Source organism: Pipistrellus hanaki, assembly GCF_964339955.1.
Source record: "Pipistrellus hanaki genome assembly, chromosome: 4".
NCBI classification, from domain to species: domain Eukaryota; kingdom Metazoa; phylum Chordata; class Mammalia; order Chiroptera; family Vespertilionidae; genus Pipistrellus; species Pipistrellus hanaki.
Genome location: NC_140506.1, coordinates 49147495 through 49162900, shown reverse-complemented (window position 1 = coordinate 49162900; position 15406 = coordinate 49147495). Strand labels below are relative to the sequence as shown.

At 41.4% G+C, this 15406-nt stretch overlaps 1 protein-coding gene across 1 annotated transcript in view; it reads right to left on the bottom strand.

Annotated features, from left to right (window-relative positions):
• The window catches only part of ERAP2 (endoplasmic reticulum aminopeptidase 2), a 39592-nt gene extending 29930 nt beyond the window's left edge, over nt 1–9662 (bottom strand). The window contains exons 1-3 of the mRNA XM_084881947.1: nt 9552–9662; nt 6185–6880; nt 2873–3011 (exon numbers count right to left, since the gene is read on the bottom strand). Coding sequence (XP_084738073.1) covers nt 2873–3011; nt 6185–6759 — 714 coding nt within the window. The 5' untranslated portion in view covers nt 6760–6880; nt 9552–9662. The remainder of the gene's footprint in view (nt 1–2872; nt 3012–6184; nt 6881–9551) is intronic.
• Between the last annotated feature and the right edge of the window lie 5744 nt (nt 9663–15406).

Below are 15406 nucleotides of genomic sequence, written 5' to 3'. Positions count from 1 at the left end.
TTCACCTCGCTGGGTGGCAGCTTTAGTCACAGTCTTATTTTTATCTTTGCTTCATTGATTTCACAATGAAAGCAGCCAGGCCAAGGAGGTCATTAGTAATTTAAGCTCCTGCCTATGAACTGAGGAAGCAAAAGTTTTAAGCCTACAGACTCGTCAGCTGCATCTCTCAAGTTCACTGAATAATTACTGAGTTCTATCTTTATTTGCACCGAAGAGCTAGTCCCAGAGATGATCTCTGATATGGTACAATACCCCTAAATACTGAATGGGTTCGATTCAGTAATCTGAAAATACCACCTTCTCCAAATTGGTGGCTACTCTTGAGCTAGCTTGTTCCCCTCCTCACACCTTCCACCCCACTCTGTAAGGTGTCAGGCTTGGGGCAGTGCTAACTAGGCCTTCTTGAGCATTGTTTATGTGTTTGGTTAAGATTACAGTTTGCTTTGGCAAGAGACAATAGCTTGAAATATTACCATGAACTGCCTAGCCGACTTCAGTGACAAATGTTCGTGCTATTGAATTCTACATAATTTAACTCTACAGATTTCTATCAAAGCATTCAGTTCCTAAGTTCCTGTAAAGCAGAAGACACTGACCACATACTCTAAGAAAGTTAGCAGTATATTCTGGGCAGTAATTACTTCTTTCCAGCAAATTCATTTAGTTCAATAATTATCTCTTTATGAGTCTGAGGCAAGCAGAGTTCTATGGATACATACTCCTCGTAAAAAAAAAAAAAAAAAAAGAGGGTTATAGAAGAGGGAGCATAGACTGTAGTCTTCTGACCAAACTTGGCAGCAAAACCATTTAGTCACGTGTGTGTGGAGGGGTGAGGGGGAGAGGAGGCAGGGCTGTGGTCCTATGGGGAAATGAGCATCTGTGCCTTCAGACAGCTGGTAGCAATGATGTGTAGGAGACAGATGGGCATTCCCCCTGATTTTCTCCCCAGATAAAGATGTACCCCATGGAGACTGAGTTTTGTTCAGGAACTTGGAGTGACTCATAGGTTAACATTGCCTTAAGGGGAAGTGAATGGGTGTTAGTATAAGTTCATCCAGGATGGGGATGTACATTCCAAGCATAAAACACTTGTTGCTAGATGAGGAGTTCGCTGTTTTCTCAATGCTTCCAGGACTCAACTTGCACAGCAGGTGTCACCAGCAGGTGTGTGCTCCTTTAAGAAATAAAGGAGACAAAGAAATGCCCCAAAGATATGCTGCCTCTACCAGTGCTTGGCTGGCCTCCTCACTTCCATTAACTAAACAAATTGTGAATTTTGTATTGTTGCTAGTTCTCACCAGACCATAACCCATATTAAGTGCTGTCACTGTTATTATCCAGAGAGTATGATTGTAGCATTCCTTTAGGTCTCCTTTTTTTCTTGGCTGAACATGAAAGTCTGGGTTGGTTGGGCATGTCAGCGAGGAGCAGGATGTTAAGCCAATATTACTGAAAGCGGCACGACCCAGAGAACTGGTCTAGTCAACGGGGGCAATGCAAAGATTCACGGGTTGCAGAAAAATTTTCAACGTGTTCACTTATTTTTCTTAAATATGAGAAGTTACTGAGGGGTTCTAAAAATAGAAAACTTAAACTGTAATATAACAAAATGACCATTTATGTTGGTGTCACACTCTAATTAAAAGGCTTTATGAACTCTGTTTTTACTTCAGCCTCCACGGTCATTCAGATAAAAATATATTAATAAAAAGCTGCCAGAAAGAGGCTGAGCTATGCTTTGCAAGCATTTCTACCTCAAAATGAGAGGGCTAATTAAATTGCTGTCTTCACAGTCGTGGAAAAGCTAACAGGATGTGTGTTAAGTGCAATGTTCCTCTTGATCTGCTCTGCCAGTATTTCAGAGCAAATATCTTTTTTTTAAAATTTATTTAAATAGGAATCTGGGAAGTTCAGTGTCTAGCTGATGAACTCATTCCTCTCCTTCACCATGAGTCCACCCACAGTTCAGGGCCGAGAGGGCAGCGGTGAGGGCCCTGAGCCGGCTGCTTTCTGTGCTGCCCCTTCCGCTGAAGCACCGTCAGGAGAGCCTCTACCTTTGTCCTACATTACAAGTCGGGGTGGGGAAACACTTTACATTTTGTTCAACAGAAATGGCAAGCACGGCATTGGTGAGGAAATACCACATTAACTCAAGCCCACTGTGTCTTTCAGAGTCTCTGCATTCTGAGTACAAATACAAGCCAAATAAAAGGTCTCTTTCAATTTAAAAAAATGTATAACCACAATAAATAATTTTTATAAAATACTTTAAGAACGACCACTGCAACTTACAAAAAAATTAAAACCGATTTGTAAGTTCCAGCACAGAAGTCTAGGTCAGAATATCTGAGGGAGGGCCCAAACAGGGGTCTCTCCATCCTGGCCATTCAAATGCGGTCCCTGGCCCAGCAGCAATGGCATCCGTCACCTGGGAGTTTGTTAACAAGACGGAATCTGGGCCTCCCTCACCACAAGACTGACTGAATCCGAATCTGAATTTTAACAAGGTCCTCGGATGATTCATGTGAACATTAAAGTTTGAGAAGTATGGCTCTACTTGATTCTGAATTTTGTCTCCGGCCAAGTAACACTGATTTAAAAGAACAATGTTTCCATATGAACATAAGGGAGCTGTAAATCACTTTGTTTTGTTTTGTTTTGTTTTGTTAAAAAGCTTCTGGTGTAACAATGTCCCAAACAAAATGATGTTAAAATCTAGAATGATTGGGGTTATTAATTATATGTTTGATAGAACAAATTAATACTTTAAGTCTTGGGGAAAAAAAAGAAAATATTTTTTTTAAAAACAACACAGCAAAGACAAAGGCTCGACTTGAAAACAATTCCCCAACGTTTCTGAAAGCGGCAATACCTTTGGCATGTTGGATAGTGCGATGTGTCTGCTCTCTCTTCTTATCTTGATTGAAAAGTTGGCTTTGAACAGTGGTTCGTCAAAGCAAGGGAAAGCCACCCGTGCCTCAGTTGGCTCAAAATCTGTTACTGCGATCGTTCTGTGAAAAGAACCACCCCCAGCCAGAATACATAAGTGAAACCAAGACAGGAATGAATTTGTGCCTCCAGAACAATCCTGGAAGTGACGTATTTGATTTCTCAAACTATAATTTTTGAGAATCCAGGCTTTATTTCTCCCCTCCCCCAAATAAACAAGGGTGACATTTAGTTTAGTGGCTGCCAGTTGTGACTAATGCTTGGTGCTGGGTACTCTGTTTACAGGATCGCCTCCATTCTCCTAGCAGACGAGGACTTAAGGCTCAGAGAATTGGCCTGACCTTACCTGGATCCTTAGCTAGTAAGTGGCTGAGAGAAGCATGCATGTCTAGTCAAGTTGAGGTCAAAATGGACTAGGAAATTAGTAGGTCAGTACCGTCTCTAAAGCTGTGGGAATCTCAACCAGACGTATGACTAATTGTGGGTCATGACTGAGGATGTGTTCCCAGGAAGCAGACCCTGATTTATTAAGAAAGTTCTGCCAGAAGAAAAGGGATGAGAAAACCAGGACAGGGAAGAGGAAGAAGCCAGGCCAGGTCTCAGCTTCAGCCTGATCCCCAGGAGCTCTGGAAAGGAAACTCCACCTTCAAGTCTCCCCCGTCCCACCGCCACCACCACCTCCCAACTGGAGGCAAGGAGCTATAGCATGACAAACCTCTCTATCCCGACACCTGGATAATGCCAGAAATTGTATAATTCAGACTGTAAAGGAGAAGCTGTCAGGATAATCATAGTAAGAGTCAGAAATAGCCTACAGCTAATTATGGGAGGCATTCTGGAAGTCCTCCAGTTCTTACTCCCAAAAAAATGCCCCCCTCTAGTCTCCCAGGTCTCCCAAAATAATATCCTTAAAATGTATTTTATTTTGGGCAGGGCCACTGTCACTTGAACACATTTAAGAAAAGACATCGTTGCCGAAACCGGTTTGGCTCAGTGGATAGAGCGTCAGCCTGTGGACTGAAAGGTCCCGGGTTCGATTCCGGTGAAGGGCATGTACTTTGGTTGCGGGCACATCCCCAGTAGGGGGTGTGCAACAGGCAGCTGATTGATGATTCTCTCTCTTCAATGTTTCTAACTCTCTATCCCTCTCTCTTCCTCTCTGTAAAAAAAAATCAAAATATATTTTAAAAAAAAGAAAGAAAGAAAGAAAGAAAGAAAGAAAGAAAGAAAGAAAGAAAGAAAGAAAGAAAAGAAAAGGCATCTCGTGGTGCCCTAGTGGAAAGAAGTTGCTGAGTTTTCTATCCAGCCCCACCCTGGACCTGAGCACAGGCCCCCAGAACTGAGGCAGCAGTGAGGGGAAGTATCCCCAGGGGAGCGGGGGAAAGAGATGGGCCTGGGGAAGGCGTTCTAAGTGGACTGCTAAGGCTCTGGGGCGGGTGCATGAGCCCTCAGAAGGCAAAAAGTACCTAAGGTTGGGGAGGGAAAAGCAAGTCTGTAGCAGATGCTGCTCAAGTTGCCTACTAACATATTCCCCTTCTGCAGTTCCGTCAGAATCCTGATTTTGTTTTGGAAGGCAATGTATCTTTATTTTATTTTATTATTTAATTAATTAATTAATTAATATTTTGGTGCCAGGAGTGGGATGCAATGTGTCTTTAGACTCCCTTGCAAGTTGGTAGGCATATGACTCATGGCCTAGTTGAAGTCACTGGGTGGGAAAGACTCAGCTGGAATGCTTCTTTCTGCCTTTTTGCCTCCCCCATTTCCCTGTTTTTCCTGCCTGGAATGCGGACTTGAAGGCCAGAGGTGCACAACTCATCTTGTATTAGGAAGGGCGCCATATGCCAAGGAGGCTGAGCAGAAAGCTGGGAGGAGTGTGGGTCCTGGATAACACGGAGAAGCACTGTAGCCAGCCTGAGCGGGCCTACTTCTGGATTTCCTTTCCCCCCCCCCCCCCCCCCCCCCCGCAAAGAACCCCTATGTGTTGAGCCACTGTATTTGGGTTCCTCCAACTGGCACTGAACACAACTGATAAAGGGTGGGAGAGCCAGGCTCTTCTTCCCTCCCAGGTGACCCAGCTCTAGACAGACAAATTATCCTCTCTTTTACCTCATTGGCTCACCTCTAGCAAATTCCGTCAGTTTTATCCTCCAAAAGAAATGCCAAGTTCAATCACTTACTACATAAGGCACCACCTCTAGCCTGGCCCAAGCCACCATTTCTTGCCTGAACTACTGCAATGTCCTCCTAAATGATTGCTCTTCTATTTTTTTCCTCTCTATAATGGGTCCTCCACGTACACTTGAACTTTATAAGTATAGATCAGGTCAGAACCTTCCAATGAGTTCCATTGCAAAGCCTAAACTCCTCACAAGAGGCACTAAGTGATATCACCTCCTTTCAACTCTACTTCTCTCTCCGGCCCATGCTCCTCAAGCCACACTGGCCTTTTCCAGTCTGTCCCACTTTGCACTAGCTGTTCCCTTTTCTGGGGACACTTTGCTCTATTACAATACATCCTCATGATTGTGTCCTTTTTAAAAAAAATGTCAGCTCTCAGTTTAAATGCACCTTGTTGACAAGGCCTTCCCTGACCACTCGGCTAGATTAGTCCCAATCCCAAGCTACACTCACTCTCTATTACGGCACCTTGTTTTATTGCCTTCATAAAGTCTATCACCTCATTCATATCTCACCACTAGAGATTCAGTGTCTAGAACAGTGCCAGGCATAAAGCATGTGGCCAATAAACATAAGGTGATCAAATAAACAGTATTTCTCAGTTCTCCAAACATATTTGCTCCTGCCTCCTGCATTTGAGTCGTGCTGGTTCCTGGGTAAACGGCATACTTTCATTTCCTCTCTCTCTCTAGCCACATCTCACATTCCCTTCTGGTCCCAGATGAAGGCTCGCCTCCTTTGAGAATCCTCCCCTATTTCAGCTCTCTCTGCACTGAGCATCCTTTTCTGCAGAAAATAAACATGTCTGTCTTATCGCAAACACACTGGCCTCTCCTCTCAGCTACTCCCCCTCCAGCAGTTTATGCCTCTGCATTCTTTCTTCCCAGCTTTCCTGCAATTTCCTTAAGAAACGGCAGAGCTTCTTCTGCTGCCTCCTTTCCCACAGTTTATTGGGCTTTTCATAAATGATTGCTGAAACGTGCTCTTGGCAAAGAGATCTAACACATAAGGAAAGTATCATGAGAGACTGCAAACAGCTGGGGCCACATCTTACCTTGTTTCGCCACCAAGAGTTCTGTATGTGCTTTTATAAAACCCTTCAAAGCCATCAGCTAACTTGCCCTGGAAGTCAATGGCCACATAGTATTTCAGGTCAGCCGTGAGTTTCTCTGGAACCAACAGAGCAATTTGCTCATGAGCAGGATAACTCAGAACATCCAGCTTTCTCCCTGATTTCCTGAATCTCAAATCTTCCTCCGAATGAAGGGTGACATTCATGATTTCAAGATCTTTGCTGTGTAAGATGATAAATTGGGTGGCATCTCTGGCTAAGACTTCAATCTTCTCAGATGCAACGAAGTCCAGGGAGGTGAGATTTGGATGAACTAAAAGGTCATAGTGGAGGGGAATGGCCGTGTTGGGGAGCCTTAGCTCATGCCAAGGAAATGGTTCCCCATTGGTGGCCGCCGGGAAAGCCCCAAGGTCCTGATTGAACTGATCACTAGATGGCATTGAGAACCGAGAACAAATGCATATTTTAGGTAAGATGATTGCTGTACAGTAAAATCCTAGGTAAACATTAAATATTCGCTTTCTGTCTGAATTAACCATTGCAGAAGAATGGAACATCAAGTCTATTCCCTAGAAGAGAGGTTACTCTCCAGACTAACTCTCATAGTCTTCATAGCACTCTATAGGCTCCAGTTGTGTCACATAGGATCTGAACAACGTTTAACTACATTGATTTAATCTAGAAGAAAAGAAAACATTATTAGCATAAAAAATATTTCAACTCATAAATAAAACCTTACAAAAATAAAAGGATATATGGGAATAGGGAAAACCTGCTCGCTGTCAGAATAAGGCCAAATATCCACAAAATAAAATAGAAATTGAGCTATTATCTGGTTATTACAAATACAATTTTTTAGAGCTCTAATGAAAGGATTCTGCTTTAAAATTGTATGGAACAAATGCCCTCCGCATTTCTGTACAATGAGCAGAAGGAAGGTGCATAAATTCATTGCCTGGTGAATGCTTCTAACATTTCGCTACATCATTCTAAGAGTATCTGGGACACCTGAAAGTGAACTACACAGGTTTTTCTAATTTCTTTTTCTATGTCACAAATAATATATTCTTTGGATACCACATATTACTATTTCATATATGTATATATTTTTTATTTGTTTCAGAGAAAAGGGAGAAGGAGATAGAAACATCAATGATAAGATAAATATTAATCAGCTGCCTCTTGCACGCCCCCACTGGGGATTGAGTCGGCAACCCGGGCATGTGCCCTTGATCGGAATCAAAACTGGGACCCTTCAGTCCGCAGGCTGACACTCTATCCACTGAGTCAAACCAGCTAGGGTCAGATATTACTATTAATGGCATTGAACTTTGCCTTTTTCATACACAACTGAATGGCCTTATTCTATGGCTATTGATATAAAAGTTACTGGTCAAGCTAGATGTTTACCCTTGGATTATTTCCAACATATAAGCTATATAAATAAAATTTGAGTTTATAATATTCTGACATTATTAAAAAATTGTTTTTGTCCTCTGCATTTTAGGCTACCTCTAAAAACACAAATTAAACTGAATTCACTACCTCTGTAAACAGAATTAAGATGATTTTCTCTTATTAGAAGGGTGTAACTACCGAACATATAAAATTAGGACAATATAGTTAATATACCAACTCCCACCCTGCCACCTGCCTCTACCTGCTTCTCCCTGCTTCAACTTAAACCCATGAGTGGCTTATTCCCTTTTCCATTATTAACAAGTTCTTTAGAATTACTTATCTGATCAATTACTTCATTTTTCCAATTTGCAATAGTAATGCAGATCAACAGGTATGGTTAAACAAAGACTAAGAAGAATAAAATAATGGTTAAATTATTTTTGACAAGTATTAAATTACTAGAGGCCCAAGGCATGAAGATTCCTGCAAGAATAGGCCTTCCTTCTCCTGGCTGCCGGCACTGACTTCCCTCAGGCACCGGCTTCCCTCTGGCACCCAGGACCCAGGCTGCTTTGCTCCAGCAGCTGCTGCCACCCACCGAGGATGTGCTTCAAGCCATGCTGCTGCTGCTGCTCAGAGCCTATCCCTACCCCTGGTGTGTGTCTGCTGGGGCTGCAACTCCTCCTGAGCCAGTCCTGATGCAGCCTCCTCCTGAGCTGGTTGTGATGCCTTAAGGCACATGTGTCAAACACAAGGCCCGCGGGCCAAATCCAGCCCGCCAGGCCTTGCAATGTGGCCCGCACCGCGCTGTCATCACTGCACTCCGCTGTCAGTTTATGACATTGTCAGTTTATGACTGTTCAGTAAACCATTCAGCCCGCGATTTAGGCTGGATTTTAGATTTTGGCCCCTTCTCTGATTGAGTTCGACACCCCTACAGGCGTCCCAGCTAATTTACATACTACCTCTTTATATTTAGAGATGGCCACCAAATCTCAATGTTCCAGAAACCTTTGATACATAAAATCAAAACTGGTCTATTAGCTTGAATTTCTGATATTTTGAAAAATGAAATTACTTATTTGTTAGGTTCTAGGTTTGGGATTCAGGATGCCTGGATTCTAATACTAGCTCTGCCACATTTACCTTTGTGAGCTGGGACAAATTTCTGATTTTTTAAGCCTTAGTTTCCTCACCTATAAAACAACATAATAATCACACCATCCTCATGATGTGAGGATTAATTGAAGAATTTAGCACAGCACAGCAACTAGCATATAGGAAGCATGTAATGCATGTTAAATATTAAATTATTATTTTGGATATTATAACTTGTATTCTCTGGCCTAAATTTAAAAGTAGTGCTGCCCCACTTGTAGCAAACACACTCCAAGAAAGGTGCTTTCTTTTTCTGTAAGAGCGAGAGAAAGGCCTTGGTATTTACTCAGATAGTCTTTAACTTTAGAACTGGCAAGGACTGTAAATGCCAGATAACACAAGTCCTTCGTGTCCAGTTGAGAAAACTGAGGGGGAAGGAGGGACTTTCCTAAAATCACACAGGAAATTTGAAGCAAAATCAAGACCAAAATAGAGCTCTTGGATCCTTGCTCTCACAGACTTTTCCATTATATTGCACTGTGGCTTCCATAGCATTACAATGAACAAAACATCCTGGGACTGGAGATACAGGTATTACAGCATCTGGGAAAGGCTAAACAATCTCCGAAAGAGAGTGAGTGAGGTAAGCAGGAGATTCTTAAACCGAGGCCCATGTTTAAGCACACACTTTCCAACACAGCAGTGCCAGATTCACCCCCTTTCCCCAGAGCCTCGCCTTCAGTGGCAGGACCTCCTCAGCACAGCAGTTCTATGCCTTCAGTTCTGGCCGTGAGCCTCACTGAAACATTCTGATTTAAAGTCAAATCCAAGAGAAATGCTGAAGCGTTACCTTCATCCACGTTGTTGCAGATTTGAATGGGAGGAAGTTTATTTTTGCTTTCACTTTCTATTTGGTAAGGCTCAGAACTTTGCTACTTCCTGATCATAGCACTAGCACTTTCTGATCATTTAGGTTCATCATCATGTAGATACAACCGGCTTAGCACAAAAGCTTTTGTTCGGAAAGCAGGAGAGACTGGCAGGTGGCTTCAGAGCAAGAGCCACACCATAGCAAGTCAGGGTGGGCACCCAGCTTTTCGGCTGCTGCTTCCACCCCCCCCCCCCATTTCTTACCCCCACGTGCACACATTCAGAACCTAGCTTGAGTGTGTGTGTGTTTTAAAGATACCCTTTTATAGAGAGAGGAAGGGAGAGGGAGAGAGAGATAGTGGTGGTAGCTCTGCAGCATTCCTTTTCACAGGACCCAGCCTCGCTGTGTACATCTGTCTGTGTGTCTGTGAGTTCTCAGGATTCTCCCCTGCCCCCGAGGATAGAGGTGATGACAGAGAGCGAGGAATCCTACAAGAAAACGTTGAGAAGGACCCAGGTGACTTCATAGCTTATTATTTAAAACTACTTCTCAGCAGAGGGGTTTCTAACTCTTTTTTTCACCCCTGAGAATAGAATAAGCTTTGGGATGCGTGTTACTTAGGGAATTCACGTATCTCACTCTCTCCTATCATCCTGGTCTTCCCCAACCATCTCTTGCTCAGAGAAGCTGTCCTTGTTGGCTCAGTCTAAAACAGCGGCACTCCTCCCTAAGTCCACCCCAGCCACCACCCAGGGTCTGCCTCCTTGGCCTGCTTTATTTTTCATCTTCACATTTATCAATTCCTGACACTTCACTATGTATGTCTTTATTTGTTCTGTTTATCTCCCCAATCGGACATAAGCTCCTTGCTGGCAGGGGATTTGTCTGCTTTGCTCACCACTCCATGCCCAGAGCCTTGGGAAGAGTCCGGCATGTAGGAGACCCTCGATAAATATCTGCTGAACGGGGGAAGGCATTTTTAATATTTTTAGGTTTCTCTTTTCAGGCTGCCCTACACTAGCTCCATGCTTCAGGCTAATCAGGGAACTTCCATTTCCAGGTGAGCCAGCATTTCCTCACCTTTTCTGAGGCTGCCACTCCATGTGCAGTACATCTCTCTCCATGTGTCGTGTGTAAACCTATCACAAGGCGAATGTCACCTCCAGAAAGCCACCTGGGAAGTGGCACAGGCTTACCTTACGCTGCCATATTTGTGCTTCATAATCTTCCTTAAATTATCAATTCCTGAAGGCCGGGGCCACACACCCTGCCCCCACCTCTCTCCAGTCCTGCTCAGAGTTGTGTACCTTGTAGGCCCTGAACACACAGGCAAGAATGAATGAGTTAAAATTAGTTTTCCAAAGCGTTGAAATTGACGTATTTGTAAAAAGGTTGAAAGAGTTTTACTAATTTTTAAAAATATATATTTTATTGATTTTTAACAGAGAGGAAGGGAGAGAGATAGAGAGCTAGAAACGTCGATGAGAGAGAAACATCGGCCAGCTGCCTCTTGCACACCCCCTACCGGGGATGTGCCCGCAACCAATGTACATGCCCTTGACCGGAATCGAACCTGGGACCTTTCAGTCCACAGACCCACACTCTACCACTGAGCCAAACCGGCTTCGGCGAGTTTTACTAATTTTTAATGAAAAACTTTCCCAAATATATTACAAAAATTTCCATCCCCTTATGGTGTTCTCAACAGATTTAAATCTTAGTGGCTAGGGTTTTTATTTTATTTTATTACTCACTGGACCTAGAATCAAGAGGATTGGATTACAGTCATCTTCTTAAAATAGGTCACTTCCTCATTTCCAAAGAAGCAGCAGTAACACTTTCCTTAATTATTACAGAGGATTATTGTCAATCTCAGAATGACTGTGATCATACATATGTGGAAACAGTTTATAAGTGGTTTGAAAACTTTTAAGTTGTTTGCATGCATCAGCTGCCTTTTATTAATAATCATCAATGCCATGCTATAGTGAAGTGCTGCCCTTGAGGCCAAACAGATGTAATAACCCATGTTGCAATATATATATTTTTCAATTCTGTGGGTACTATACAGAGTTTATTCCAGTTTGTCCATTATTATCAGTATCTTAACTTACTTTCTTTTGTTATCTCATCTATTCCCAACATCCTATACTTATTTTAAGTTTATTCCTTCTAAAAGTGCTACAGGCTGACAAATTAGCAAATGTAGCTAATTGGACATTATTTCAGGCACTCAGATGCCTTAAAATTCATTTCTTAATGCGCCTGTGCTTTAGTGTTGTGGATGGTGAGAGTTCAGTATAAAAAAAAAATGACTTATAGCCTCCTGACAAACCAAAGGGCACTGAATCTCCTTTTCGCTTTTTTATGTTGATTTTTTCCTCTTAACATAGACACAGGTTGGCCTTTGTTCCTGCTAGATGCTATCACTCTGAATACCAGCTAGTTCACAGTTTAAAATTTTTTTTTTTTATTGATTTTCTACAAAGAGGAAGGGAGAGAGATAGAGAGTCAGAAACATCGATGAGAGAGAGTCATCGATCAGCTGCCTCTTATACACCCCCACTGGGGATGTGCCCACAACCAAGGTACATGCCCTTGACCGGAATCGAACCTGGGGCCCTAGAGTCCGCAGGCCTCTATCCACTGAGCCAAACCGGTTTCGGCTCACAGTTTAAAAAACTACTTCTCTGCCTTCCATTTCTTTCTGAAAGGATCTCTAAAAACCTATAGAAAGTACTTCATGAAATTATTGCTATGCCTCGGTACATTTTCAAATAAAATAGAGGCAGAGTCTATAATATGGTTTTAAAAGTTTTAATTTAAAAAAATAAAGTTTATGATAGTACAAAAACTCAGGGTCCACCAGGGGGGCAGGGAATTCACCTAGAAAATGCATTCTGTAGCTTCTTTTAAACTCGTTCAGTTTCAACGGAAATTAAAACAGCATATAATCAGAATTTTAAGTCAGTAACTGACAGGAAGGTGGCTTTTCAAATATTAATATCTTTAACATGCTTTCCACAACCTTTACTAAAAATGAAAACAGAAGAATGCCACAGCGAAAAATTTACATTGTTAGTGTAGAACGTTGTATTAAGTACAATTGAAATTATACTAGATTTAAATTTTTTATTTAATAGCCAAATGAAAAATTATTTTCCTTCTGTTACCTTTCCAATTAAAGATCACAGAAATAACTGTGACGCAATTTCAAGCAGGAAAAGTAATTTAAAAAGAAATCAAAGTGATTCAGAGCTTGTTAAATATTTTGAATGGAAATTTTTATGCTTCCAACTGATTGAACCAAACAAGAGTATTGCTTGGCTTCCCACTACTTAAAGATTTAGCTAAAAAATCTGTAAGAACTTCCACTCTGGCCGAAATGGAATAGGGCCTGGGATTTATCTCCTCACCTGCAACAACCAAAAAGAATGGACAAAAGACAATTGCAAGGCAGGGAGAACAGTGATCACCAAAGAGAAAATATGTTGACTAAAGTAGTTCCCAACTCTGACCTGAAAGGACATAGAGCTTTCTCTTTCTCCTGATGTCCCTTGTTTGCACCTCCCTGAAGCCAATACTTGGTATAAAACTAGTCAGTTGGGGTATGGTGGGTTCACCTTTTTAAATAAAACAGGAATCAACTGGAGAAGTCATGGAATACAATTTTAAGGCCATTCATGTGCATTTTAACTCGTAGCTTTCTAAATTTCACTGAAATTAGCAAAATAGATTGGTCACCTTACCCTCAGTGCAAAGCAACTTTGAGTGAGCTTGGTTAAGGATTTTAAATTCCACATCACTGATATCTGGTAGCCAAACAGAACAAATTCTCTTGAGAGGAGAGCAAGAGTAGCAGGAGCTTCATCTAGTGGTGACAAGTGTAACTGCAGAAGGCATTTGTCAGCACTAACTATGCAAACGTGCAGCCTATGGCAAATCATGCAATCCAACAGGCAGTTAGATACGTTCATATAATACACAACACAGATGTGAGATAATCCCTTTTCCAGGTAGACCTGGGTTTCTGATATGTGAAATTGAGGGGTCAGACGTCAAAAGATTCTATTACTAAGTCTAATCTGGAAGCTTTGAATACTTTGGAAGTAAATCCTTTATTACATCAGTGGGACATTAGAAATGGAGGAATTGTTCCCCCCTCCCCCAAACCTGTTCTGGTTGGGTGCTTTAAAGTTAATCAGATTTTTTAAATAGAAAATTTTCTATATGATGTAGGTCTTGAGTGATTTTTCTGTATCTGTAAGAATATTCAGACACCTTTGCTATTATTTAGATAAGAATGTCACTCCTTTAGGAGACATAAGGGGATTTGAAATTAATTATTGACTAAAAACCCTAGAAAGAATTTCAGAAAGAGATAGCACAAAAAGTAAAAACTAAAATAAAATATTAACTCTAATCCAGAATATGTTTTTAATGTTTATATCTCTCTGCTCAATTTTCAAATTTTTCAAATTACTTTAGATTTGCATATATTTACCAATAAGAGTCCCACTTAATGCATACATCTATATATATAAAAGGTTAATATGCTAAGTGTCTGGCCACCTGGTAGCTATGACACACACTGACCACCAGAGAGCAGACACTCAACTCAGGAGCTGCAGAGCTGCAGAACTGCAGTGATACACACTGACCATTTACAGAACAACAGCACTGCAGACACCTGGCGCCCACAAAGCAACACTCAGCTTCCCCTGCCACCACTCCAAGCAACACTCCACCAAATCACAGCCAATGCTGCCAAGACCCCATGGTGCAAAATGCAGCCCACAGTCCAGCCCAGAAATGGTTGCTGTGGGAACCAGGTAATGATGTCACATAGCAACACCCAGCTTCCTCTCCCTAGCGACTAGCCTCCTTGCAGTTTTTTCAGCCCAGGAACAAGACTTGCTTTATAGCCAGGTATAAACATTTTACATTGTAACCAAATGTCTAAGAAGCGTTTTCTCATGCCTGATCTCATTTGAACCTTACAGAAGTTCTGGAGTAGGTAAATAGGAGACTAGGTAGAATTCTAATTTCTTTTCATTAGCCAGAAAACAGAAATTTAGAAAGTTTAGAATCTTGACACAACTGAAAAGAAGTAAGAAATTGTGGACCTTGAAAATGACTTCAGGTTTTCTCACTGTGTAGAATATAGTCAAACACTGCTGCAGTTAAATATTTTACCCTTTGTTCTCCCTGCATAATCTACAATAATAATCTGCTTCATGTTGATATTTACTGCTGTGTTTCTGACAATTACCTGAAAGAGAAGTTGGGGTGCTTCACTGGGCTGGAAAAAGTTTAGCTACATTAGAAAGCAGTCCTAATTAAGCAAGTTTATTCTATATCTATAAAAGGCTAAGTAGACTCACACCTGCGCAATACATATAAAGCTCTTGCTGATGCCAGTCACATGCATGTGTTTCGATCTGTCATTGTTGTACATGAATTTGGTTGACACTTCTATTATAGAGAAAGGTCAAATAGCGATATTAAAATATTTCTTCTAATTAATTTTTTTTCAATGTGTACAAATTCGTGCACGTGGCCACTAGTATTTCTATAAGTTGAATCTCTGATAAGAAAATACAGCTTAATTAACATCTAAGGAAGTCACTTTGAAAAAATTCATATTGTTCCCTTGTTTAACTCTTGTCAAATCTTTCCCATATGCTAAGGAAATGACTACTGAACTTGAACCTTTAAGAGACCCAAATCCAGAATATCAGATGCAATACAGTTGACTAAAAAGCAGAATTCCCTTTCAAAGCATTGTATCCCCTTCAAAGAAAGAGGGTTTATATATGCATTTTTCATATTTT